Source organism: Myiozetetes cayanensis, unplaced genomic scaffold (genome assembly GCF_022539395.1).
Source record: "Myiozetetes cayanensis isolate MyiCay16 unplaced genomic scaffold, myiCay2020 scf21, whole genome shotgun sequence".
Lineage (NCBI taxonomy): Eukaryota > Metazoa > Chordata > Aves > Passeriformes > Tyrannidae > Myiozetetes > Myiozetetes cayanensis.
The window spans coordinates 4,427,322-4,453,852 of NW_026087423.1; the positions used below are offsets into that span (position 1 = coordinate 4,427,322).

General features: G+C 45.8%; 1 protein-coding gene across 1 annotated transcript in view; it reads left to right on the forward strand.

Moving 5' to 3' along the window:
• Window positions 1-26,531, forward strand: part of DEPDC5 (DEP domain containing 5, GATOR1 subcomplex subunit) — a 40,254-nt gene that overhangs the window by 786 nt on the left and 12,937 nt on the right. Inside the window, 32 exon segments of the mRNA XM_050318815.1 lie at window positions 565-652; window positions 1,306-1,352; window positions 1,772-1,857; window positions 2,598-2,681; window positions 3,097-3,146; window positions 3,627-3,696; window positions 4,040-4,118; window positions 5,017-5,078; window positions 5,530-5,599; window positions 5,998-6,070; window positions 6,228-6,331; window positions 6,650-6,724; window positions 7,143-7,277; window positions 7,735-7,796; window positions 7,901-7,974; window positions 8,525-8,594; window positions 9,099-9,135; window positions 9,864-9,984; window positions 11,055-11,275; window positions 12,798-12,893; window positions 12,896-13,000; window positions 13,620-13,755; window positions 14,625-14,722; window positions 16,828-16,893; window positions 18,224-18,380; window positions 19,440-19,600; window positions 20,626-20,743; window positions 20,912-21,079; window positions 21,928-22,147; window positions 22,857-22,990; window positions 23,305-23,413; window positions 26,174-26,236. Of these exon segments, the coding sequence (XP_050174772.1) occupies window positions 565-652; window positions 1,306-1,352; window positions 1,772-1,857; window positions 2,598-2,681; window positions 3,097-3,146; window positions 3,627-3,696; window positions 4,040-4,118; window positions 5,017-5,078; window positions 5,530-5,599; window positions 5,998-6,070; window positions 6,228-6,331; window positions 6,650-6,724; window positions 7,143-7,277; window positions 7,735-7,796; window positions 7,901-7,974; window positions 8,525-8,594; window positions 9,099-9,135; window positions 9,864-9,984; window positions 11,055-11,275; window positions 12,798-12,893; window positions 12,896-13,000; window positions 13,620-13,755; window positions 14,625-14,722; window positions 16,828-16,893; window positions 18,224-18,380; window positions 19,440-19,600; window positions 20,626-20,743; window positions 20,912-21,079; window positions 21,928-22,147; window positions 22,857-22,990; window positions 23,305-23,413; window positions 26,174-26,236 (3,239 nt within the window).

Genomic DNA, 26,531 nt, shown 5'->3' on the forward strand with positions numbered 1-26,531 from the left:
CAATTGATTGATAAGTTACCTCTTTGACAAAACACTGAAGGTGGAACTAAGATGTAACAAGCAGTGTTGCCAGCCAGAGTTTGGAAACTCTTCCCCTTTTGTTGCATCACTTTTTTTTTAGCCCTGTGTTTAATCACCTTCCTAAGTGACAGACATGTCCATGACCTGACTGCAGGTGGATGTGTTCCTGTGCACTAATAACTGTCCTTGGTTTGACTGCCCCCTGCTTCTAGACTTACATGTGCTGGTAACTCCTGTTCAGGTTTCTGGCTGTCTGCTCTCCTGCTGGTGTTTGTTACATGAAAAACAGAGAAGGTGATCCTGGCTGCCCAGTTAAGGCACATTCTCTTGCTGAACACGCCCTCGGTGCCAGTTCTGTTGTTTGAGCTGTTTGTGCCAGTGAGGGTGGCCAGGCTGGGGGGGCTGTCCTGGGGTGAGTGTAAAGCCTTGCACGTGGAGCCTGGGCTGGGGTGTTTGTGTGGGGTGAAGTGTTGTGTGCAAACAGGCAGGTGTCTGTATGTGGTGTGTGTTTGCTCAATGTCCTCACTTGTTTGTGTCTTGTAGATGATGAACTGGTGGTGAATCCTAAAGTATTCCTTCAGATCAAGCTGGGAGATGTTGTGGAAATTGCCCATCCCAATGATGAGTACAGGTGAGTTCCCTTTGCTGATGTCAGTCAGGTGTGGGAGCACTGAAAGGATGTGTTCACCTGCAGTGAGGGCTCTTACAGCTGATACAGCTTTGCTGCCATGAGTTTTTTCTGCCTGAAGAAAAGTGAAAGGGTTGACTTTAGCAGAGGCTCTTACCTAAAGTTTATGGACATCTTTGTGTTTGGTGTAGGTTGCTCACCTTTCATAAGCCAAGTAGCACCTGAATACAGAATCTGCAGTGTCTGTATCCTCTTCACAGAGCTGCTGTTACCTAAGGATTATCCTCCATCCTACAGTAAATCTTAGGCAAAATGCAAGTTATGTTGTCAGCCATAAAAACATAAACCTTCTCCTCTGAAGCTGTTCATCCTGCAGCCCCTGTCTGAAAAGCAGCACAACACTGGTGTGAGGCTCTGAGAAATTCCCTTGTGCCTTAATTTCCCGTTTATAGTATCATCTCTACCTCAGGAGTACCTTATGATGAGTGTCAAGAACAAGAGAGAGTGGCAGGGGGGCAGGAGGATGAACCTTCCTAGAAAATATTGTTTCTCTTTAGCTTGTCTGTGCTCCACGTTTCTAAATAGTTTTGAGAGTTGTTTACCAGAGACATTGTTGGTATCTCAACTTGTCTGCTTTTTTCTCTTTTGCCTGCTAGTCCCCTGCTCCTGCAAGTGAAGTCACTGAAGGAGGATTTGCAGAAAGGTAAAACTCCAGAGTCATCTTCTGCACAGTGAAATCACAGACAAGGATGATGTGACTGAACTGTACCCGTGCTTGGCTAATGCTCCAATCTTAACTTTGTAGGAAAATCAATGCTCTGTCTATTTAGGAAGGGAAGGATTATAATTTTAACAGAAAACAATCAGCCAATTCTAAGTCTGCTTTTAGTTGAGTGATGTGAGATGTGGTTTAAACCAACTTACCTTTTTAGCCTGAAATTTTTGATTCTGCATTTTCTGACTGGCTTTATATCTTCTCTCAGGAATTAATTCAGCCTAAACTTCGCGTTTATCTCACCTGCTTTGATTTTAATGACTCTTAGACTGGGCCACAGCTGAAACAAGCTGCTGTGTGTTGCTGAGGTGTTCACTGCCTGCTGTCCTGTGTGGTTTTTGTGGCAGAGACGATCAGTGTGGATCAGACAGTTGCCCAGGTGTTCCGACTGCGGCCGTACCAGGATGTCCACGTCAATGTTGTTGACCCCAAGGTGTGTGGCTTTGCTCAGATCAGAGCCCTGGCACTTTCCATCTACAGTAGTACTGGGAGAAGAAAGGCATTTATTTTTTATTGAAAGATATTTAGTCTTCTTTCCTAATTACCTTGGGCAGTTGAATTATTTGCTGGTTTCTTATGTGTTTCTCCTCTCCCTCCCATCCCTGCTCTCTTTTTGAACTCTATGGACCAGCTCCAGCACAGCCTGATGGAAATGTAGACATTGCAAATATCTTTAAAGTCCAGAAGTCTGATAACCAGGCAGAGTAAAGAGAAACAGAAAGTGGCCAATCAAAAAAAGAATCATTGCCTAGATTTGTATTATTTGACCCCAGAGAGCCTCTTAAAAGAGGCATTTCCTGTAAATGTCCCGACTATCACAAGAGCTGCAGTCAGAGCTCACATTCAGCACAAGACAAAAATCTGCAGGAAATAAGGCTCCCTTAATGTCATCAACAATGGCAGGAATTTGTTTTCCTTGTGTTTCCAGTTTGCACTGAGACTCGCAGCACAGCCTTAGTCCTTGGGTGGTGTTTTGTACCTCACAGTAGTTGAGACACACACACAACTTTGGCATTTATTGGGGTATTCCCTTTTATCTTATATTTGTCAGGAATATTGACTTGCTGTGGAGGGGCCCTTCCTGTGCCATTTGGTTACTGAATGAACACACTGATGGGCACTACTTAGAAACAACCAGTAAAACCTGAGCACTGTTTGTCCTCCCTTTCCCAGGAGGTGACCTTGGACTTGGTGGAGCTGACGTTTAAGGATCAGTATATCGGGCGTGGGGACATGTGGAGACTGAAGAAGAGCTTGGTAAGGCCCCTGCTGCCTCCTGTGCAGGGGGCAGGAGATGATGTCCTTTTTCTGTGCCTGCTGGGAAAGAAGATGAGTGACTTACAAATACAGAAATCTGAGGGCAGGAGCAGTGTCAGCAGCTCCCAAGGAACCTGTGCTGTGAGTGGCACTCTGAAGTGCAGTCTCTGGCCCTTCTAAGTACAGTGGATTAGTCAAATGATCCAAATAAAAGTTCATGTGTGTTCAAAATTATTTTCTGTTGTCTATTGCAGAGGTTTTGCAGGCTGGGATATTAGCAGTAACTGCACTCAGTGGTTTTTGTTACTTTGTTATATGCAGATCAGGTGTTTGAGTGTGAATGGGGTTTTTTGTACATTGTTCTGCTCACTCTGAGCCTCCTGTTCTTCTGACCCCTGTAACTCTTCCCTCCTAGGTCAGCACATGTGCATATGTCACCCAGAAAGTTGAATTTGCAGGTATCAGGTCAGTGCCTCCTCTGAGGGCTTAATGTTACTTATGACTTTAGATTTATGAGTTCTGAGTATCCAACTGGGGAATCTTCTCTGAAAAATCCTTCATGTTTTGTTGTTCTCGTACTCATCTACAGATTCCTGTCTCCACCAGGTGGGGGAAGGCTTCTACCTGAGTTGAGGTGGAAGAAACTAAGAGTTGGGCAGCCAGCTACACTTGTGGCTTCTGCTGAATGCCAAATAATTCTCCTTTTATCTCTTACAATATTTCCCCCATCCCAAGGTGTATTAATAGTTCAGATGAAGTGACTGAGGGACAAGGAAATGCGCAGATGCAGAGGCTGTTTTGACACCTTTTGGATTAAAGATCAGATTTTAACCAAATAAGTCACCCTTGAGTGCAGATTTTGGTCCATCCCTTATTTGCTCAAATATTGATTCTCTAACCGTGTTCACTCTGGTCAGCAAATATTTTGCACTTCTTTTCTTCCAGGGCTCAGGCAGGGGAGCTGTGGGTGAAGAGTGAGAAAGTCACCTGTGGATACATCAGTGAGGACACCCGGGTAAGATTTCAGGAAGCAGGGAGAAAGCACTTTTTCCCTTCCTGTCCTTGCCAGGTTTCTTGTAATTCTATCTTGCTTGCAGATTTGTGTGGATATGGAACTGGCTGTGTTGTGAGGTGAAGAGTGGCAATAAGTTCAGGAGGGTGAATGATTAGTGAACTTCAGCCCTGCTGTGCTGGCAGCACCAGGAGTTACTTGGGCTGTTGAAATGCCACCTTGTTAGAGGGGAAATTGCCTGTGATGCAAGGGGCACAGTCACAGAAGTTGCTGTGTAATTAACCTCTTCATGTGGCCCTATTAGGGAATGCCCCTTGTTTTCAATGAGGTCTTTGTTCCTCTGCAGGTGGTTTTCCGCTCCACTTCTGCCATGGTTTATATTTTTATCCAGATGAGCTGTGAAATGTGGGATTTTGACATTTATGGTACGTAGATAACTGACCTGCCTGGGAATGGGGGTGCCAGCAGCTCTCCTTTCTGCCCCTGCTACAAAACTGCCACTGCTATTTATTTCTGCCACTGCTGGAAAGCAGAAATGCCCTGCCCTTGGCCTGGGCACTGCTTCAAGGTGCCTCAAATCCTTATTTTTCTATCTCCTGGGTGGGCCATCATTTTCCTGTCCCTGCTGTAGAGCCTGGGCACCCTTATCTCAATGATGAAATCGAGGGCTGTGAGCACTGGAGAGGTTTTCTGTGGGTTTGAACATGTTTGGTGATGAGGGTGGGGGCCAGTCTGGCAATCCTGAAACCAGAAATGTGTGGAAGTCCTGTGCTAAAAGGACCTTGATGTTTTAAATTTCTCCTGACTATAGCTTAGCAAGGAAGTAAAACCTGCTCTAGCCCAGGTAGAGTTGAGTAGCTTCAGCTGCAAATATTAAAACTCCAGGCACTAAGAATGAGTCACTTCTCTGTGTCATCATCCTATTTTTTTTTGGCTTAATTCTTTATCGAGCCTCTTGCCGCTTCCTGTGACCATGTGCTCAGGCATATGGAGCTGGGCAACTGTTCAGAACGGAGCAGGGGATCAGTTGTGCATCCTCTGCCTAAAAGACAGTACAGATGCTTTCCCAGCATGCTGGGAGTGTGTTGGAAAAATTAATGTAAAGGCCAGAACCTTCTGTCAGTGAGAGTCGTGTTTACATCCTCTGAAAGACTCATGCTTTTTAACATTTATATCATCTCATTTCGGTGGTAGGAGCCTTCATTGTGCACACAGCTGCTCTGGGTCTGATAAAAACAATTGTCCTGGAATCTCAGGGTTAGATGTGTCCCTTAGTTGAGGTAACCACTGTTATCTGATGCTTGGGAGATGTTTACTTTGCAGGGGACCTGTACTTTGAGAAGGCTGTGAATGGTTTCCTCGCTGACCTCTTCACAAAGTGGAAGGTAAAGAGCTGATTGAGTTCAGGTTTAATTTCGCATTTCCCTGGAATTGTTAGGGGCACCTCCCTGAACGGTAACAAATCAGAATATCAAATTGCTGTAGGTAGAGACAAATTGAGTCAAATGTCTCTAGGTTTTTAAACAAAAATCTTGTATGTTGGCAGCTACAGAGAGGAGTTTCTTTAGAGAGCAGGGGAGAGTGCTCCTGGTAAATGTGATGTAACCAAGAAGCACAGAATCTGCAGGACAGACCATTGTTGTTTCAGAGAGGCAGATGCAGGATTTGTGCAGATACATTAATATAATACTCTTTTTAATATAATACTTTTTTAATATAATACTTTTTTAGTTACCTTTGTTTCCAGGTGTGAGGGGAAAAAAAGATGTTACTACGTGTTTACTGCTGAATGTGACCTTTTAAGTTCTCTTTTTTTCATTTATTTTTCCTGGACAGGAGAAGAATTGCAGCCATGAAGTGACAGTGGTTCTATTTTCTAGAACATTTTATGAGGCAAAATCTATAGGTATGTACAATCTGTATTTCCACGTTTCCATTTTTAAACCTATATCCTCCTCTCTTGAAAATTGGTCACAGGTTGCCAGTTAATTTTTCCCTTTTTCTTTTAATGCTCATATTCAAACTATTTTTTGTCAAACAGAGTAGGCACACAGCCATTGTTATGAAAGTACTGCAGTGAAAGCCTTATATAGAAGAATATATGGCAAAGTTTCTTCATCATGGTTGGACAGCAATTTTTTGTTGTGTAGGAGGCCTGATATTTCTCCCAGCGTTTCGGTTCTTTGTTTGTTTGGTGGTTGGTTTGTTGGGTTTTTTTAAATGGCAAAACAGCTCCTTTCTGGAAAAGATGAGTCATTTCTCTAAGAGATCACGGGCTAGGACGTGCTTCTGCTCCTGTTTCAGATGAGTTCCCTGAAGCACATCGTGCATCCATCCGGCAGGACCACGAGGGAAGGTTTTATGAAGACTTTTACAAGTATGTTGGTTTTCCTCCCAGTTCTTCTCCCCTCTTGTCCCACAGTGTATGTGCAACCCAGTGCACCTTGTTGTGCATTCCCTTACAGTTTGGTCATCCCTTCTCCCTCCTCTCCTGGATTCCTCCCACCATCCTCACTCAGCTCTGCTCTCTCCAGGGTTGTAGTTCAGAATGAGAGGAGAGAGGAATGGACCTCACTGCTCGTGACCATCAAAAAGCTTTTCATCCAGTACCCTGTGCTGGTACGACTGGAGCAAGCAGGTACAAGACTCCTCCTTTCCCTGCTTTTACCCTCTGCTCTCTTTTATTTCTTTTTTTTTTTCTTTTAATTTGTCTGTAAACTCTCCAGTTTCACTTGGAGCCTGGTGTTGTTCTACTCACTGCTCTCCTGGCTGGGCTGTTTTGCCCAGGTCTTTCTGTATAAAAAAAATAACACCAATTTTGCCTGTAATTTTTGAAGTAATAGGATTTAGTACAAATGCATTTTTCTGTGTTTGGGTTTTTTTATTATTTTTATGAAGATAGTCTATGAGAGATGATGAATTTTGTTGTTGTTTTCCCTTCTGAACGCTTGTTCAGAGGGCTTTCCTCCAGGTTACAATTCCACCTCGGCACAAGGGAACTACCTGGAGGCCATAAATCTTTCATTCAATGGTAAGTTATGAGCAATGGGTAAAAGTATGCAGGGGAAAAGAACATTAAAGCAGCTGCCAATAAATGGGTGTGGACTTCTGCTGCCTGTTCCTTTACACAGTGCAGAGGAGGGGAATATTAAGTGTTAAATTATTATTTTGAACCTCAGAAGAAATTGTCTGTCTATGGAAAACCAGTGCCTCTCAAATAACAGTGCTGAGTATTTCAGGTCTCAGGAACCATTTACAGGGCCTTGATATGATGAAACTTTGAGCTGTGCATCTGTATGAGAACCTCTGGTGAAATCTTAAATTGTGGAAGTGTTTCAAAATCAGGATAGATCAAATGTGATTTAGGTGAAGCTGAGGGAGTCACCTGCCTTGCTCTGAAAAGAAATATTCAGTGCCTCGTTGGAGCATTCCCGAATTCTCTCCCGCAGTGTTTGACAAGCATTACATCAACCGCAACTTTGACCGCACGGGGCAGATGTCCGTGGTGATCACCCCCGGCGTGGGCGTCTTCGAGGTCGACCGGCTCCTCATGATCCTCACCAAGCAGAGGATGATTGACAATGGTAACCAGCTGGAGGTGCTTGGGGGGCAAACAGATGGGTTGGGGAAAGATGTAGCCACTTCTGGCTGTGAGAAAGTATCTGCTGCGACTTGGGAAGAGGGGTTACAGCTGGAACACGTGTCTGCACTTCATACTGAAATGGGTGGATTTGCAGGGTACTTAGAGACCTCTAATTTCTCTTGTTTGTGGTGGAGAACCTCATCTGTCCATGCAGACATGTCCCTTAAAGGATAATCTTGCATGACTTGCGTTAGTTTAGAAGAAACATTTCTTGTATCCCCACAGGTGCTGTTGGTTGGTAAACATACCACAGGGCTGTTAACTGCTGTTTTCAGTTTAATTACATCTTAAAATGTGACACGAATAGAAATCGGGTCTTCAGCTCAGGTTGATGATGTGTTCTGGCTTAGCACATCAGTCCTGCTCGACAGCTGAACTCTGCTGCTCTTTGTTTCCAGGGATTGGGGTGGATCTGGTGTGCATGGGAGAGCAACCCTTGCATGCTGTGCCACTCTTTAAGGTAAGGTGTACTCCTTTCCCCTCCTATCTGTTCCTGCTACAGACGTTATTCCTTTTGTGACCAGCTGGATGCAGCTGCTGACTCTGCTTCTGATTTCCTTACAGCTCCATAACCGCTGTGGCCCCGGGGACTCCCGGATGGGTGATGACTACAATATTCCACACTGGATAAACCACAGGTAGGTGAATTCTACCAGCCTTTGCTAAACACTCCTGCTTTGCTTTCCTCTTCATAATCTGTTGAATTCTTTTTTCTTTCACTGTTTCCTCTGCTCTCTTGGTGAAACAAAACCGTATATTACATTACTCTCATAGAACCCTGGGCATTAATGCAACATCTCAGAAATGACAGGCAATCTCTGTAGTTTTCAAACAGCTGGTGGCAGTCACAGGTGTCACATACATTGGGGAGGGCTGTGTAAATGGCACAGGGAAAGTGGCTGCCTTTCTGTAGAAAGGGGAAGTGAACTGGGAAGTGGAGGTGTCAAGCATATTAAGAAGTGGTTGAGACTGAGGCTGTGTGGGTATCAAAGCCTGGTCTCTACTGAAAGAAGAGTAGTTTCTTTCGAGTTAACCATCCATCAGTTTTTCCATGTGTGCTGTGCAGAGAAGGGTGTTCCCTTTTCTCCATGCCACAGCTGGCTCAGGCTCACAGGCTGTTTGCTGTGCAGCAAACCAGCTGTGTTCAGTTCTCAGAAGACCTTAAAACCACCCTGTTTTCCCTTCCAGTTTCTACACATCCAAGAGCCAGCTCCTGTGTAACAGCTTCACTCCACGGATCAAGCTGGCAGGAAGGAAGGTGAGGATCTTTCTGATGTATCTTTTCTTCTTACTGGCTGGTCAGATGCCTTTTCTCAGCAAAGCACCAGAGTCTTCCCAGCAAGTATTCCAACAGCTGGAACTAAGTTTCTGTGTTAAAAGACTGTGAAAGCAAAGCTGTCGTGTTTGTTGTAGGGATTGTGAATGAGGGACTAGTCTGTAGTTCTTTCTAGGATAAAAGTAGGTGGGAAATGTTTTAGCCACCATAAAAAGTAGAGTTTCATTCTGTAACAAAGAACTCCGTGGATAGGTAGAGATGTGTTTTTCACACAGGTTTGTGACAAAGTATCAGTATTTAATATTTCTGAAGTGGTCTGGCTGCCTTGCTGAGTCAGCAAGATAAACGTTAAGTCTGCTTGATCACACTGGGGAGTATTTCCTTAGAACATGCTGACTGTTTCCTTTCTCTTTTTTTTTCCCCTTTGTTTTGTTTGTTTGTTTGTTTGTTTTTGTCACTTCACACTTCTTTTGTTGGACCCTCCAGCCACTGACTGAGAAAGCAAAAAATAATCGAGATGCCTGTGAGTAATTCTGTTCTGGAAGGATCTACCCCACTGACTCCCAAGCTAACAAACAGCTGCAGTAAGACAATGACACCTCAGCAGAAGGAGGGCACAGTGGTGCCAGAAAGCCATCAAAGCCACATGTTTGTTCCTGGGGGTGTTAATGTGCACGTGTCCATTGGCTCCTTGGCAGATCACTAGCATGGGGGAGGGTGTTTCTGGCCTGGCTGTGTCACCTGGCCAGAGGAGGACGTGGTGTCAGGCTGGTGTGGTGGTGATGCTGTTCATGGGGGTGGGACAGAGAGGCCTTCTCTAGCTTGGAGTGTTTATTGTCAGTGCTGTGAGCACAAAGTTACAGTGGGAGAAGCAGCACTCTGCTGCCAGCACCTCGTGTCAGGAAGGTGGATCTTCTGTAAGTGAGGTTGTCCATTCTTTCAAAGATGCTTTAAAACGTGCAGTTCCCTCATGAGAGAAATCAAGGCATCTGTTCATGCAAGGATTGATTTGTTGATTATTAATTTCATGTTTAGGGTATATGGGGGAAAGCCATTAGGGCCACAGCAACCCTCGTTCAGAGGCACCAACGTTGATAATTGAGCTGCTCCAGCTGGTTCTGCTCATGAGACTTTTGCATGGGATTTCTTTTGGAATAGCTCCTTTCCTTAGAGATGAGAGCTGGGCACTCTGACTTGCAGATCTTGAACATTCTTGGAAGAGGTTCCAGTGCTGTGTGATTTTGGTTTCAGCTTTAGGAGCTCCCAAGGATGCTGAGAACGCCCTGCCTATCCAGGTGGATTACGATGGCTACGATGCCCAGGTGTTCCGGCTGCCAGGCCCGTCCAGAGCCCAGCGCTGCACCACGTTCAGGTAGGAGGCTTGGGATGCACTGGTTCCAGAGCACCCATGTTATGCTGGGCTCCTGGATGCATCGAATGCTTTGAGAAATGCAAGGAGAATTAAGCTCCACATGCTTACAGTTGCAGGAAAAGCTGTGTCTGTACCTGGTCTTTGGGGCTGATTGGCTAATTTTGCTTCTCAGATGGTGGGTAGGATCTAAGAAAAGGCATAAATGTACTTCCTTGAATCTTTCATTTTTTCTCGAGTGGAATGAAGCCAGTCTCCCTTGCTGAGTTCCTAACAGATTTTGCAAGGGGATTAAGAAAGTACTTGCACAAAAGACTTGCACAGAGTTGTAGAAAAGCAATAATTTGCTGCACTGCTTAGTAACCGGTACTGAACATAGAGTGGTGGGGAATCTTCCCTGAAAATGATGCCTGGATCCTGGGAACCCTGGAAGAGAGCAGAAACAGAGAAGCTGAGTGCAGGTTCTCAACTATTCCATGGCCTTTTGTCTGAGGAGAAAGGCTGATTGTTCTCAGGTCCTGGCCAAATTCTTTGAACAAACTATACACTTCAGTGCTTTTTCAGGAATATGGTATTGATGAGCTTGTTTTGAAGTGTATTTTTTGCTTTCCTTCTTTCAGTAGTATTGCCTGAATCTGAAGAAAACTGTGCATGTGGACTCAGTTGTTAATATGAGCAGCCTGTAGAAATCCGTGCTGGAAGATGCCAGTACAATTTAATGTAGTTAATAATTCCAAGTAGCTTTTCTACTCCAGCTGCATGTTCCTGGCACTGTAGGCTCAGGTCCAGTATCTTCTAGGCCACATCTGTGCTACCAGCTCAGTGTGGTGTCTGGAATTGCCCAGGGAGTGGAGCGTGCTCTCCTCACAGCCGTGTGGGAACAGTTCAGTGCTCTGTTCCTCTGTGTCTGAGGCACACAGGTATAAAGTGCCCACGTGGTCAAAGCAGACAGTGATGCCTTCCTTGTAGTCCCCTTTGAGCTCACCTGCTGAGCAGGGAGTCCTTGACGTGACTTGGGCCTGTTCAAGCCCCTTGTTAAGCCGGGAATTCATCTCCTCCTTACCCCTGGCCAGGTCTGTGAGGGAGAGGGAAAGTCGGACGAGGAAGAGCTCGAGCTCGTACGATGTGTCGTGCAGCCCGTCCCTGCAGAGCCGCGCGCTGCCCCCGGAGGAGGTGCGGAGCCAGGCCTCTGACGACAGCTCCCTGGGCAAGATCTCCAACATCCTCATGATCCCGCGGCCACACCTGCACCAGTGTGAAGTCAGCAGCTCCCTGGGCTACACCAGCACCAGAGGTCAGCCCGGGGCACGTGGGCAAGTACCTTTGGTGGGCAGAGGGAAGGGAAAGTGGAAGTTTGTGTTGGGCACTGCCAGGCCAGCACAGGGGACGTGGTGCTTGTTTAACACTCATGCCACAGCTTCTTCATAGCTCCAGCTGTGCCTGGGTTGTGCATTCTCCCTGTGCTATCCTTGTCCAATTCCATTGCTTTTTTTATTGGCTCGCCCTAAATAGAAGTGTCCTGACACTGATTTACTCTTCTCCCTTGTCTATTGCCTTCTTTAGTACTTGGCTACTCTCCTGTGTCTGCCTGCAAATGTGGACACACACGGGGAACTTTCATTATCCAGGTCACCTATAATCTGTCAAATGAGAAGTGGCCTTAGCAGTGAGCCCTGGGGGACCCTGCTTATAACAATATCTCCATGGGGATTTGTTGTCATTAAGACTCACTTTCTAGATCCTTCCTTTTGACAATGCACTGCTGAGCTGTCTCTGTGTGTTAGCAATCCTGGCTCTCTCCTTTTCTTCCCTTCCAGTTTAATTTTTTTTCTCAGAAAATATGCAGTGTCTTCCACAAACCCAACTCCATTTCTAGGTAAATTGTATTCCTCCTGCAATTGCTTCATCTTCTATCAAATTCTATCCCTGAAGGCTTTTTCTGTTTTTTCATGTCATGCTGTATGACACTGATACCATATTTATCCTGTCACAGGAATCGGAGTTACGAGTGTGGAACTGCTCTCAGCAGCCTTTCATGTTTCCATCTACTGTCATTTAGTACAGCTTCTTTTGGTATTTCTGTTACTCCTGTAGTTTGAAGGATGGTCTGGTGACCAGCTGAAGGTGTTCAGCTGGATGGGGACCTGTGTGGAATGGGAGTGGTGGGGACAGAAGAGTCAGAGAAATCGAGGTTTATCTCATGGCAATATAGAACAGTAAATGAGACCCTTCCTTCTCTTTGGAATTTCTGCTTGTTGGGCAGAGTAATTACTACTTATTCATGTGGTATATTTCTCCTGTTTCTAAATAACTGTACTTGTATTCTACATCCAGTAGTGACAACGAACTTATCTTGTGGAGGTCACATCCAATGTCTTCTTGGAGTAATCTCTGATTTCAGTGCTCAAATCTGGATGTTACAGAAAAGGCATGTGCTGCTCAGCTGTAGCTTCCACCATGTCCTTGGTATTCATCCTGAAGTTTCTGGTGTCAGTGTTTTTATTTCTCAGAAATTCTCTAAGCTCTGAAAAATTTTTCATGATTGACATGGCAAGTGGTTTCTTTATGGCTTCATTTAGTGTCACAGTTCTCAGGAACACTGTAATGGCAGATGGAATAACGCTTTTTCTTGTCTGGATTCTTGTTTATGTTGTAGTTTTCAGAGTGGACTGAAATTGCTTTCAGCATCTCTCCCTGCCTACTCCTCAGCTCTCCTTGTTTCCTCTTGCCCTGGGGGATCTTTACATCCCTGAGCAGTTGATTCCCTCGCCTGGCTCCTGTGTGATCTCACGCTCACCCGGTGCTGTGTTTTCCAGACGTCCTGGAGAACATGCTGGAGTCTCAGCAGCGGGACTCCAGTGCCCCGGGGAGGTTCCACGTGGGCAGTGCCGAGTCCATGCTGCACATCCGGCCGGGGGGTACACCCCCCAGAGAGCCCTCATCAACCCCTTCGCCCCCTCCCGCATGCCCATGAAGCTCACGTCGAACCGGCGCCGCTGGATGCACACCTTTCCCGTGGGTAAGGGAGCAGAATGTCACACTGCTTGTTCCTTGCACACCTTTCCCGTGGGTAAGGGAGCAGAATGTCTCACTGCTTGTTCCTTGCACACCTTTCCCGTGGGTAAGGGAGCAGAATGTCTCACTGCTTGTTCCTTGCACACCTTTCCCGTGGGTAAGGGAGCAGAATGTCTCACTGCTTGCCTTCTCCCTTGCCCGAGCTTTAACACAGTGAAGGGACCCCTGAGAACTCTGGTCCTGCACGGCACCCCAGGCTGAGCAGAGTGGATAGGCCTGCTTTTGGGAAATATTACATCTACTGGCAAACAAGCAGCATCAGGCACTGGGAACAATCCTGTAGTAGCTGCTAAAGGGAATTGTTACTGCAATTTGGGTTGACTTTCAGATGCTGAATTGTTCTTGTAATTGTTTAGTGCCTAAAGTAGGCCCTTCAAAGTGTTTAAAAGAAAATTCTACTTCACTGGCTTCAGAAATGCCAGAGATTTTGCTTTGGAGATTTTGTAAACATGCTTTCCTAATGTCCATGAGTTATCATTGCCTGTGCTGCTGGCAAAAGGAGGCTGCAGGCAACTGAGGAGTCAGGGCAGACGTGGTGATTGCTGATCCAGTTGTAACTGCAGGTCCGTCGGGAGAAGCCATCCAGATCCATCACCAAACCCGGCAGAACATGGCAGAAATGCAGGGCAGTGGGCAGCAGGACCTGACTCATTCCTCTGCTGAGCTCCTGGAGCTGGCTTACCATGAGGCCACGGGCAGGTGAGGTGTTTCAGGGTCAGTCTGGGCAGACTTTGCATGAACATGCCCTTTGCTTGAAGTTTTAGAGATGTTACAGTAAGGCAGTTATGGGTTGTGATCTCCAAGTTTAATAGAGTGTTGTGTCAGTGCCACGTGTGCAGGATGTACTTTAATTTTGAGATACAAAGCTCTCTTGACAAAGCTGGAGTAGATTTACTTCCTCTAGTTTGGGGAGGGCTGGGGCTTTTTTTCACTTTATAGAAAAATCGTTGTCCTATCTTATATTTTGTGTTGTCCTTTACAATACTTTAATCCCTGTATTCCATAGTGTTCCATAATTGTCATCCTCACCAATTTTGTTCCCTAGTTCTGCTTTAATAAAAAAAAAAAAAAAAGCCTTTTTATGACTTGCTATGTACATCTTAGTGTGCTAAAGCATCTTGTCATGACACCAGTCTCATGTCATATTCCTGACAATCCCTTCTCTGGATCTCTGTCGTCTCTGTGGATGATGTGCTCGTGCAAAGCAATTGGCTCAGTTTGGAATGTGTGGTTTGTGGACCATGAAATCAGATCTGTAAATAACCAGCTAAGCTTTATTTCTCTCCTGGGAGGACACAAGGAACTGGTTCTTTGCTGTCCTGCACAGGCAGTGCTTTGGCTCTTGCTGCAGGCAGGGAACAAGCAGCCTGGACAGGTGTGGGATGTTGTTACAGCCTCTCTGTGCTGCCATCTCCGCAAACACTGGCAGGAGAGCCGGGATCCACCGTGGGCTCAGCCGAGGCAGCAGGGCTGGCAGCCTGGTCCTTGTTGTTATTTGTCAAAAGCAGGGAGTGAATGGCACAAGTGGGGAGGGGCTGTACAATCCACGCTGTTGTGTTTTCCTCCAGGCACGTCAGCTCTCGGCAGCCGGGGGACAGCGGCTCCTTCCTGAGCTTCGGCGGGACAGAGGAGTTCTCCAACGGGCTGGCTGGGAGCAACGGGGCAGGTGAGGGGCACAGCCTGGAGCTGGGAGAGCCCTGAACGAGCCCTTCCCTGGTGGTGACAGGGGGACAGGGGCAGGACTCAAGGGAGGTGGGAGCACAGGCATTGCCAAGGAGGAAGAGCCAATAATGCAAAACCAGTTTGTGGTGTTGAGTGATCTGTTGATCACTGTTCATCTGTTGATGCTCTTACTTGGACTTCTTGGGGTGGGGCAGTTTTTTGGTTTGTTGGTTTTGGTTTGCTTTGGTTAATGTGTCTCTACTTCTCCAGGTATGTCTTAGAACCTTTATTATAGAAAGATGGTCATTGTTTACTTATTATAAACTCAGGCAGTTGCTGAGTTCCACAACAACAAAACACTGATGTCCAGACACAAAAACCAACTAAACATGCACATAATCCACGCTAAACATTCTACTGTGTTTTCTGGGGTTTTTGTGACCAACCCTCTGCTTTCATGGACTCACCCTGAGTGAGAAACGACCCCAGGTATTTCCCTGGCCGTTTGTCTCTGTTGTCCCGCAGATGGGAGGTGATAGCTCAGTGAATAAATCTTGTTGCAGTTCCCGGAGTGGATGGCAGGTGGCACCAGGAATTGGTGAAAGGTGAATGGCGCTTAGAGCAGCTCCTGCACCGTTTCCCTGGCATCACCATGGCAGCAGATGTGACCACCCTTTCTGTGAGAGGGTAACAGCTCTGGTGCTGTTACCGATCTCCTGGGATAAATCCACTCAAGCTAGTTTAAAAAAATGCTTCTCTGAAATGTTGGGGGGCTTCCTGAAATCTGTATTTTGGTAGATGGTTTGAAGGCAGCAGTTTCTCTTGTCTCCTTAGTTGCTCGTTCCCTCTCCTGTGCCACAGCAGCTTTTGTACCAGCTCAGGGAACTGCTCCAAATGGGTTTGTCTTTGCTGTGTGGATTATTGCACTGTAAACACACAGACACGATGCAAATACAGCAGACAGATGTGAAATGGGGGCCAGGAACAACTGGTCAAGGGGGACCAAAGCATCCTGCTGGCTTAGCTTCACTGAGCTGCAGTTTTAGTCTCTGGTTTCCAGGTTAATAGGCTGCTTAGAACAAAGCCATTTGAGAATGAGAGGAATCACAGTGTCTGAAGTCCTAATCAAAACTTAAATATAAGTTTTCCCTGGTATTAAGTCCCTTATTAGTCTTTATTTATGTTAGTATAAGCTGAATTTTGTTCAAAGTTCTATCATTTTATCTCTTTTCCTAATGAATAACAACTTCCTTTCTTACTGAAATATGGACCAAGGTGTATCTTACAGGCTGAAACATAATTCAAGTTGCTGCCTTTTCAGAACATGGTAGTTTTAAACAGTCTGCAATAAATATTGAACCTATTTAGGGGCACTGAAGACCTAATGAATACTTTTAAAATCTTTAGCATGGTAAGAGTAGTTTGTATTTGCTGATTAAAAAATCAACTGTTTGTTTTGTTTCCTCCCTGCCCCCTGGCAGAGGATGAAATATGTACTGGTAGTTTATGCCTAGAAATGTAGAATTGAAGTAAATCTGTATTATGGTATTCAAAAATTACTTAGACTCTTCAGAGTCTTAGATAACTAGAACCTTATATATGGGTTCTCTTATCCTACAGTGAAAGTCTGTTTTATTTTCTTTTCTTGCTTCCCCTGTGTTTTCTGAAATTCTTCTTAACTTGTTCATAAAATGAGAAAACCAATTAAAAAAAAATCTAGCTTTGGGTACTGATTATATTTGAAAGTACTTTGTTCCTCAGACCTTTGAGATTATGAAGCTAAATGATTACAGATGACTTCTTTTTTTGTTGTTATTTGCTCTTTTTTGACATCTACTTTACAAGATACATTTTACTATTTTAGGAGGTGGGTTTTGCTTGTTTTTTGGCTACTGAGCACTTCTAGTGAGATGTCTGAATTTGATCCAAGATATGTTTTTCCTCATTAATTGATTCTGTGGGTTTTTCTGCTGTGCAGAACCCTGAGTTCTTCCCCAGCAGAGAAACGCTGTATCCTAAAACATCAGCATGCTTTTACTTTATTTTTATTTGAAATTCAGGGCAAGTGCATAATTGCTCAAAATAAACCCCGTTATTTCTTTCTTGCAGGGGTGAACCTCAAAACTCAGAACAAGGATTCCTTGGAGGATGCTGTCTCCAGCTCTCCAGATCCAAGTAAGCAAGAGGGAGGTTTGGAAGAGAGTTTGACAGGTGGGCAGATGGGGAGGGAAAGGGCACGTTCACATGTAGAGGCATCAGGAGGTGGCAGGCAAGGAAGTGAGGAGCCTCCTTGGCTTTGGCAGTGGTTTGTTTTGCCCTGCAGTAATTTGCAGGATCCCCCTGTCCTGGGTCCCTCTGGGATTGCAGTTCTGGAGCTCTGAAGAACACGTGAAGCTGGTTGTTGTGTTACATCTGAAATTCTGTCCTTACCAGACTATTATGCAAAAAGGTGCTGAACTCGTCTCTGCCTCTCAGTAGGAGAAGTTTGTTTGGCACCAGCTCACTGAAGCAGAAGTAGTTCAGTCACTTTCTGCATTTGGTACTTTTACTGAGAAATATCTGCTTTCACCTCACACTGAAACAAGTGTGGGAGTGCCTGAGAAACATCTTCTTTACAGAATGTTTCTTTTCTGTCCTGTATTAGTTTCTTGTGCAGTGTTCCTGCCATTAGTGTTAACACTTCTACAGTAAAAGAAGTCTGTCTGTAGGATCTCTGTGATAAAAAGTTAAGAATCAGTATTTGACCGAGGGCCTTGATACAGATTGTTTGAGTCAGGTCAGAATGCAGGGCAGTGGTGAGCTGATGATTTGGTATAACTTAGTTAAATGTCTCATTTAAGATCTCTGTAATCTCAAAACTGCAGCATAACTCTGGGAAAGGATTGCTTTCCAAGTTGCTATTTTTCTGGTCTTCCCACCCCTCTGGATCTGTGTTCTGTTTTTATAACTGTAGAAATGCTCCCTTTTCTGCTGTTGTACTATTCCAGAAAGAGGCTGGTCTGTCATTCTTTCTCTCCTCCTCTCCAGCTCCTTCTGCAGTTGTCTAGGATGCAAAACTGGTCTGATTTTCTTGTTCAGACGTGGAATGTTGATCTGTTTATTAATAATCAGTAACTGCACCTGACTTGCTGTAATTTGGAAGAGCGGTGGCTGTGTCAGCTCTAGCTTTCAATCAAGAGACAATTAAATGTATTAACTGTGAATGCCATTTGCATGATGGGATTGAGCAGCATGTGCACTGCATTGTTTAACAAACTCTGTCTCTTTCTCTCCCTCCCTTCTTCCTGTCCTATTTTCCTTTTCCCTTCCCATTCCACCCCTTTTTGTCCCTGTTGACCTCACGCCAACCCTGTTTTTTGTCCCCCATTCTCTCTAACGCTCCTCTCCACGCACTCCTTTCATCCTCCTCCGCACCCCCTTTTCTCCTGGGTGCCCACACACGCCCCCCCCGTGTGCCCCCCGTGACACAACGAGGCAGTTCTGACGCTGTCTGCTCCCCCCGTAGTGCCAGGCTTCTGTTGTACAGTTGGAGTGGACTGGAAATCCCTCACTACTCCGGCCTGTCTCCCCCTCACCACCGATTACTTCCCGGACCGCCAGAGCCTGCAGAACGATTACACCGAGGGTTGCTATGACCTGCTGCCAGAGGCTGACATTGACAGGTTTGGCCAGCACCTTCTCTGTAAATGCCTTGAATCCGAGTGCTTAAGGAGCAGGTGATGGAAGAGGATCACTGGAACCTGTGCAAGTGAAGGATGAATTCCTAACAGAGCAGCAGAATACTTAAGATTTGTCTTTTCCCCGTGATAACCTTGCACCTTTTCCAATGTCACCATCCCTCAGTGTGGTGTCCTGTAGATTTTATGTTAGAATATGTGCACAAATTTTTGCATCTCTTTTCTGTTGCTGTATTCGATCAAAATACCCAACCTCAAGCTTTGTTAATCTATTTTCCAGCAAGTGTTTTGGAAACACTAAATGAGCAAATGCACGTGGACATGCAGTGTTTAAGATGCTTATCCTCACTCTCAAGGATATTTAGCTTAAAGAATCTTGCTGGAAAACAGTGCTGGTAGGATAAATAGAACTTCTCAGCTTGTCTCAGAGGTCTGTGGTAACTATTCTTTAATAGAGTTGCTTTGTTTTTTTTACTGAAGCTTTCTCATAATCTTCAGCATTTTTCAGGCTTTCCACAGCTTGTAAGGCACGAAAAGACCTGTTCATGTTGCTGCTTTATGGAAACGAAATAAAAATATTAGTCAGGGTGACTGAAATAATACATAGTGAGTAGCAGGACTAATGAAGCAACACCTAAAAGAAATGTCAAATGTCCCTTTGCAGCGGGAAGGTGAAGTTCAGAGCAGAAGGAGTTGTAATGAGATGCCACAGCGATGTGTCTTTAATCCCTCTCTGCTCTCACTTCCCACTGTGGAAGAGGCTGGAGCGTTGCTGCCAACTGGCAGTTCTGAGCTCTGCTGAACATGGACAAAACCTGTCCTGAGACTGTCTGCAAAGTGCTGGAAAACTCCTCTCTGGGGAGTCAGACAGCTGATCGTCCCCTGTTTCCAAAGGTGCCGGTTTTCCCTCCTGCTGCCACAGGCAGGCGTTCCCAGGCACTGCCCGGGGCCCTGCACGGCCACAGACCTCAGCTGGGAGGCACAGAGCTAAGAACAGGTGTGTGTCAGCTTCCTTATTGTGGTCTGCTTGCCCTTTGTGTCCAGGAGGGATGAGGAAGGAGTGCAGATGACAGCCCAGCAGGTGTTTGAGGAGTTTATTTGTCAGCGCCTCATGCAAGGCTATCAAATTATTGTGCAACCCAAGCCACAGAAACCGGCCCCAGCCGTGCCACCCCCCCTGAGCAGCAGTCCCCTCTACAGCCGAGGTGAGTGACCCCAGACTGACGGTTCCCTCTTTTGTCTTTCCTGCTGCCAGCCCCTGCAACCTTGAATGAGGCACAGGTGCTCAGTGAAGCCTCTGTTTGGTTTGGTTGGTTTGTTCCTTGGTGTTATATGAAAGTCTTTGCAGGGAGAGAGCTTTGCCTGGGGCAGCACAAAGGCTGCACCATGAAGGGACAGGTGCAGGATTTTTTTAACTTTACTGAGGAACTGGCCTCACATTCATGATGGTGAACCCAAAGAACAATGGCTTCAGTGCTCTTTGGGTGAATACCTCCTAAACACAAGTCACGTGCTGACTGCAGGGCACATCTCTAGGAGAAGACAGCCCTAAAGCTTCCACCTGTGTGTCTCTGGAAGCAGTTTGGTGACACTAGAACAGCTGTGGAGGTCCAAGGCAAAGCTTTGTTGTCCTGAAACCATGAGTCAGCTAAACTGAGTTAAGCTCCAGAGGACCAGGGTGGGTTAAGGGAGCGTCATATTCCTTGGAGAGAATCTGACTCGCTGTTTGACTTCTGATTATCTTTTTTTCCTGGATATTCCCTTGGCAAGTCAGCATGGCACAGTGTTCTTAGAGCAGGGAATACAGGTGAACGGGATATATTGTTAATGCTGCTTTGGGAATGAGCAGCAAGGCTCCTTAGGTTAAGTGTCAAGCTTAAGTTCCAGGAATAAGGCACAGGGAGGAAGTGAAAGTGGGTCCCAGCTTTCCCATCACATCTCACACCAGGTGCTCAGCACCTTCTCTGGTGGGTCTGACCAGAGAAGTTCCAAGTGGGAGGTGTTTGAATCCCAAACACCCCTCTTTGGTCGTGATACCAACAAATCTGAACTGTAAGAACAAAAGACTCATTGTACAAGTGTTTCCTAAAAACATGGCCTGGAAGGTGGATTTTAGTTTGTCCTGAGTTCAGAAGCACAATGCTGGACTCCAATTCTGGAGTCTATGGGCACAATTTATTAAAATCTGACTAGTGCAATGAGCTGAAAGGGGTTTGCCTTTCACAACTAGGCCTTGTATCCAGAAATCGAGCTGAGGAGGAAGATCAGTACTGGCTGAGTATGGGCCGTACTTTCCACAAAGTCACCTTGAAAGACAAAATCATCACTGTGACTCGGTACCTTCCAAAGTGAGTATCTCTCTGCTTGAGCAGCTTGCTGCCAATGTTCAGATGAACATTCTTTTCCAGCTGTCTGTGCTTGCTTGAAAGAACATGCTGTAGAACCTTCTTTAGGAGAAGAAAGAGAAGCACTTATATTGATAATACTGAGATCAATGTTTGTGTTTGATCTTTTAGGTATCCATACGAATCTGCTCAGATAAACTACACCTACAGCTTGTGCCCCTCACACTCTGACTCTGAATTTGTCTCTTGCTGGGTAGAATTTTCCCATGAGAGACTAGAAGAGTACAAGTGGAATTACTTGGATCAGTACATCTGCTCTGCTGGCTCAGAGGATTTCAGGTGAGATCTCCTTTTCCATCCAGACCGTTCTGTGTCCTAATTGCCTCTTTTCCTTTCTGACCTAAAATTTCATCAGCAAGTTCAGCCCACAAATGCTCAGTACTCCAGGGAGAAAATCTGGCCTGCTTTTGCTGTCTGGTGGTAGCAGCTGTTGCCTTGTAGGAACCTCACTCTTGTGTTGCTGGTGCGTTATCTGATCTTTGATACCGAGTCTCGATCACAAAATTCAGCATGAATACTTTTTTTTCTTCTAAATGCAAAGAAATACGATGGCATTTTGTACCACACAGATGCTTTTCTTGGCTTCTTACTCATTTCTGGATCTGACTCAAAACTTCCATGTATTTTGAAGCTGTTGGAGGTTTGCTTGAGTACTCGGCTTGACTGCAGTCCTGCTCCTAAGCTATGGAGTGCAGTGCTTATTAGAAATGTGGAATATCTCCACTAGCATCAACAGCCTTTTTGACATCTTCTCTCCACGAAACCAGTCTTTGTCATCTTTTCAGGTCTCAGTCAAAATGCCTCCTACGCTGCTGTGTCCCTTTGAAATTCCTTTTCGCGTGCTTATTTTTAGAGAGAAAGCCTTTGTATCCTATCTTTTACAGGAAAGAAAATACATCCCTATGCTACAGCGGCCTCATTTTCTGCATATCAGTGTTTTAATAGTTCCTACTGACATTTGTTCTGCTGAGCCTTCCTGTGCCCACCTGCTCGTTCTGACTCAGGGGTAGCAGAGTGACACGGTCCCTGTGCTCGCCGAGATGCCCAGCGGGCACACGTGTGCTTTAGATTGTGTGAAATCCTTCCTGGGAAACGGCTGAACTGGCCTCAATTCCGTGTTTCTGCAGCCTGATCGAGTCGCTGAAGTTCTGGCGGACGCGGTTCCTGCTGCTGCCCGCCTGCATCAGCGCCACGAAGCGCATCGTGGAGGGCGAGGCGCACTGCGACGTGTACGGGGACAGGCCCCGCTCCGACGAGGAGGAGTGGCAGCTCCTGGACGGATTCATCCGCTTCGTGGAGGGGCTGAACCGCATCCGGCGCCGCCATCGATCCGACAGGATGATCCGGGTGAGGCGGCGCTTGGTGGGGGCAGGGGCGGGGGCTGGGTTTGAGTCACCTCATGAGGTGCTGACAGACCTGAGCCCACCCCGGGCAGGCTGGGGGTCCATGGCCTGTGTCCGTGGGTGACCCACACATGCTGGGCTGGTTTTAGATGGTTTGTGTTTGTTCACACCTTTCTGTTCTTGAACCAGTTATATTTACCTGGCATGGGTATCCCATGCTGCTGTGGCTGGAACCAGACTCAGAACAGTTCTCACCCTGAACTGCCAGCAGAGCCATCCAGGCCTTGGCCTCTTGCTGCTCTATTTTCATCTCAGTGGGTCTTCTCTTAACCACGAGTCTGATGCCACCTCCCTGCAAAGGCACCATGCTTTGTGCTGCAGGATGGTCAGCCTGAGAACGTTATTGCACCCTGTGATGCAGATAACTGGTCAAAAGGGATCTCTGAGGTCGTTTAGCTGGGAACTTGTGGCTGGCTTGTCTCCATGCTGCAGTCTTAGGAAAAGGATTGGGAAAAGAGAACCATATGGGTGAATTCCTGGTGAACAGTGGTTTCAAGAGGATGATGAGAAACTGGTTAATGTGTATCAATTTTTTTCCCAGTTCACACACTGAATGTGTACTTAATAAAGTCCTGCTGACATGAGGTTGTGTTCTTGCTTACTAGTTAAGCACAGCTTGACTGAGTCTGCGCTTCCATTTTTTTCTTTGTTAGAAAGGATCTGCCATGAAAGGCTTGCAGATTGCTGGTCCAATTCCTACCCACTCTCTGGAGCAGTCTGGACCTCCCATTGGGAAGAAAGGAACCTCAGCACTCTCAGCTCTGCTGCAGATGGAAGCCAGTCAGAAGTGAGTCTCTACAGGCTGTGTGAAGAGCACTAGAACATCCTTCCTACATATTCCACCTGGGCTGACTAATGCAGAGTTGGGGAACTTTGCCTCATGTTATGTTAAATACACAAGAGATTTAATATTTGTAGTGCTAAGTTAGTGTTGCACATGCAGAACAGAACTGAGTGAGTTCAAGGATCTGTGTTGTTTATGTGGGGTAAGAGGTACTTATGGGAGGTTGAATTGACTCAGTGCCCCTCTGCAGTTGCCTTCAGGTAAAGCTGACACAGAGTGTGTTTGAATAAACTCTGGATTCCTTCCCTGTGTTTCAGGACCCTGGGGGAGCAGCAAGCAGCAATGCTTTCTGGGAAGAGCTCTGGGCAGCCCTCGGAGAGCGGGAGCATTGCCATCACACCCACCTATATGGACAGCCCTCGCAAGGTAAAGACTTTCTGGTCTTTCTTTAGCTACCATTTTTACATAAGAATTTCTCAAATAATCAAAGATTCATTTCTCTAAGCACATGGCTACATCATACCATGTGTTACCCTCTAATCCAGCAAGGACTGGTCCTGTACTGGCCTTTGTGTGCAAGGGTATAAGAAGAAGTTGGGGCACAACCTCCCTTCAGTTCTGTAACTGTGGCAGTGGTATGGAATCCCTGGGGTGTTATCTCAGTGTGTTTTGCTGATCTAGGTGCTATTTGCTAATTAGTCCCTTTTCTAGTATCACATTTCATTTCAACTGGGGTTGGACTGTCAGATTGAGCAGTACAGTCCTGTCTGCATCTCTGTGTCTCTTGGAGAGCAAAATCAGGCTCTAGGCCGTGACTGTGTGAAGCTTGAGTGGAATTTTAACAGCAGGAACTTGAGTCTCTTGCCTCTGCTCAGAGGAGAGGATGTGTTCCTTAGAAGTGATTCAGGTGTCATTCCTTCACTGGCCAGACTCCAGGCTGGGGAAAATTGTCTTCCTGGAACTTTCTTCAGACACTTGAAGAAAAAGACTGTGCTACTCCTCAACCTTTCTTCTCAAGTGTCCTGTGAGTGCCAGGAGAGCAGGAACTCTGCCTCCAAGTCCAACCAGAAATGTTTGGGTTTTTTTCTGTGTTCTGACATATGGAGGTCTTTCATCAGAAGTAACAAGGAGCTGAATAAAGATAGGGGACTTAAGTGTAATCTGTATTTGGGTTCAGAAGTTGAAATATTGCAGGGAAAAGGTTCTCAGAGTAACCACTGTCAACCAGCTCTTTCGGTATTTTTCTTTTAGTGTCTAATGTTTCAACATTCACAGTTTTCTGCCACGAGCAGGGGCAAACCTTGTGTTACTCTGGAGATCTGGATATTGATAGTTGAAGTGATGGAGTAGCAGTGATGATGTTTGTAAGAGACATCTATTTGTACAATTAGAGTGCTCTGAGAACACAGATGAGTCTGGAGCAGGTTGTACTAGACCTGAAAAAGTAGGTGCAGAGCCTGACCTTAGGCATGTTTGCAGACTTCCAGAGCAGTACAGCTTCAGACCAGTTCAGGCTTTGCATTCTCCTCTTCTACCATTTTGAAAATTCAGCCTCCCTCTTTATAAACAGAAATCAATCTCAATTGTCTCTTTCTATCAGTAAAACTGGTGAAAATTCCACGTAGGACACAGGAGAGAAGAACTTTGTGTCTGTTTCTGAGGGGAAAAAGGCAAAATTGGCTTCTATAGCAAGGGCACAGTGGTGTGTTGGGAACAAATTAACAGACTGTGCTTCCAGCAAATGCCATCGTGAGTAATGTTAAAAGCAACTGTGTTCCAAAGCCTCTTTAGAAGGCTGACTGGAGACTCTGGAGGAGTTTGTTATCAATTGAGGGCCTTTCACACCACAGCAGTAAACACTCCTGTAAATATTTACACATAGGGACTGGGAGATAAGCAATTGGGATCTCCAAATTGATGGCTCATGCCTGTTGGAAAGGTGCCAGTGGACAGGTAGCCGTGTCAGGGAACTCTGTGCTCATGTGGGAACATCAGCAAGTGTGTGCCTGGTGCCCCAGCCCTTGGTCTCTTGGCTGTCTGCAGACTGAGAGTCAAAGTACTGACAAATGGTCACAGCTGTGCCCTGCCAGCAGCCAAGGGAGCAAGTGCTTTTCTAGGATGCTGTTCAGTGCTGGAGTTATTCCAGACCAAAACTGAGCCACTGGCTCCACCTTTACTCTGTTTCAGAGTAGAATTGGCAAGTCCCTTCAGCCAGTTACTGGGCAACACAGTAGGATTTTAACACAGTGAGTTCCCTTGATGCACAATCTGTTTGGGAATCTTTGCCCTTGTGGACCCAGGGGGCTTGGCACTGTGTAAATTATCAGCCATGTAACCCTGGTATTGATTCTTTCCAGAAAATGTTTTATATGTACATACCAAGGTAAGAAGCATCTTAACTGCAGACTAGACAGAAATATTTTGCCTATGGAACAGAATAAAGAATTGCAAATGAGGAATGAAAATCTAGTTGGGTTCCACTGCATTGTCTTCTGTGATAAGAGAATCTTGACACATCTTGGAATAGCAGCTGGGAATAAATTCACCCCGGGGTTGCAAGTAGGTGGGAATGCAGCACAGGCAGCATCTGTTGAATTTTGCTTGAAGCATTAAACACGGTGTTGGAAGGATCTCTGTGATGAGTTTTTCTTCCCTTTCCTTTGCACCATACCAGACCTGCATTTAAGGAGGAAGAGTGTGCTTCCTGAAAAGAGCTTCTTTGCCTCTCCCTCTTTATCATTTGAATAACTAACAGACTGAAAAAAAACCCCAAAACTGTCCTGTCATTACACCTGTAGTTGCACAGGTTTCTGTACCACTGTTCAGCTTTGCATTTGGGATGGAAACCCCACAAACGTCAGAGCTCGAGTCTTTCTCCTGTGAAGTATGGAGGGAAGGCTTTAGTTTCAATTGGCTTCTGATCAATGTGCTTTTCCAAAATTCTGGAAAAGTATCTGTGCTAAGGGAGAGCAACGTCTTGTTACCGAGAGAGAAAGTCCTGGTATGTGTGTCAGTAACTGCTGATGCTCTGCATTCTGCTGCATCTGACATTCTGGGTCTGGGGTTTGCATTCTCCTCATACTTTCCCTCTGTGGTCATTTCATACTTGCACAACTTTGTATTTGCTTTTCTTCAACTCCTTGTTGCTGTTGCCATTAATGGGCCTGCTTCCTCTGATGCCTTCAGGATGGGGCCTTCTTTATGGATTTTGTTCGCAGCCCACGAACAGCTTCAGCCTTCTACTGCCAGGTTAGTTTGGAATGGGTCATTGTCATCTCGGGCTTTGGGACTGAGGTGACGGAGAGCGTTCGTGTCCTGAGCTGGCCGTGTGGGGAACCCGTGTTTGCAGATCTGCTCGCTGAGAGGGAGATGTGCAGCATTAGCAGGACAAAAGTGGCAGATGCAACTATTTCCTTCCACCAGTCAGTGTTTGTGCTGTGCTTTGGATGTTCCTGTGCCCTGTCTCACTGTCCTTTGCAGTACTGTCATGGCAACTACTAAAGCATCTGTTTTTATTTTTCAGTAAGTGCTTGTTTTCTGTGTT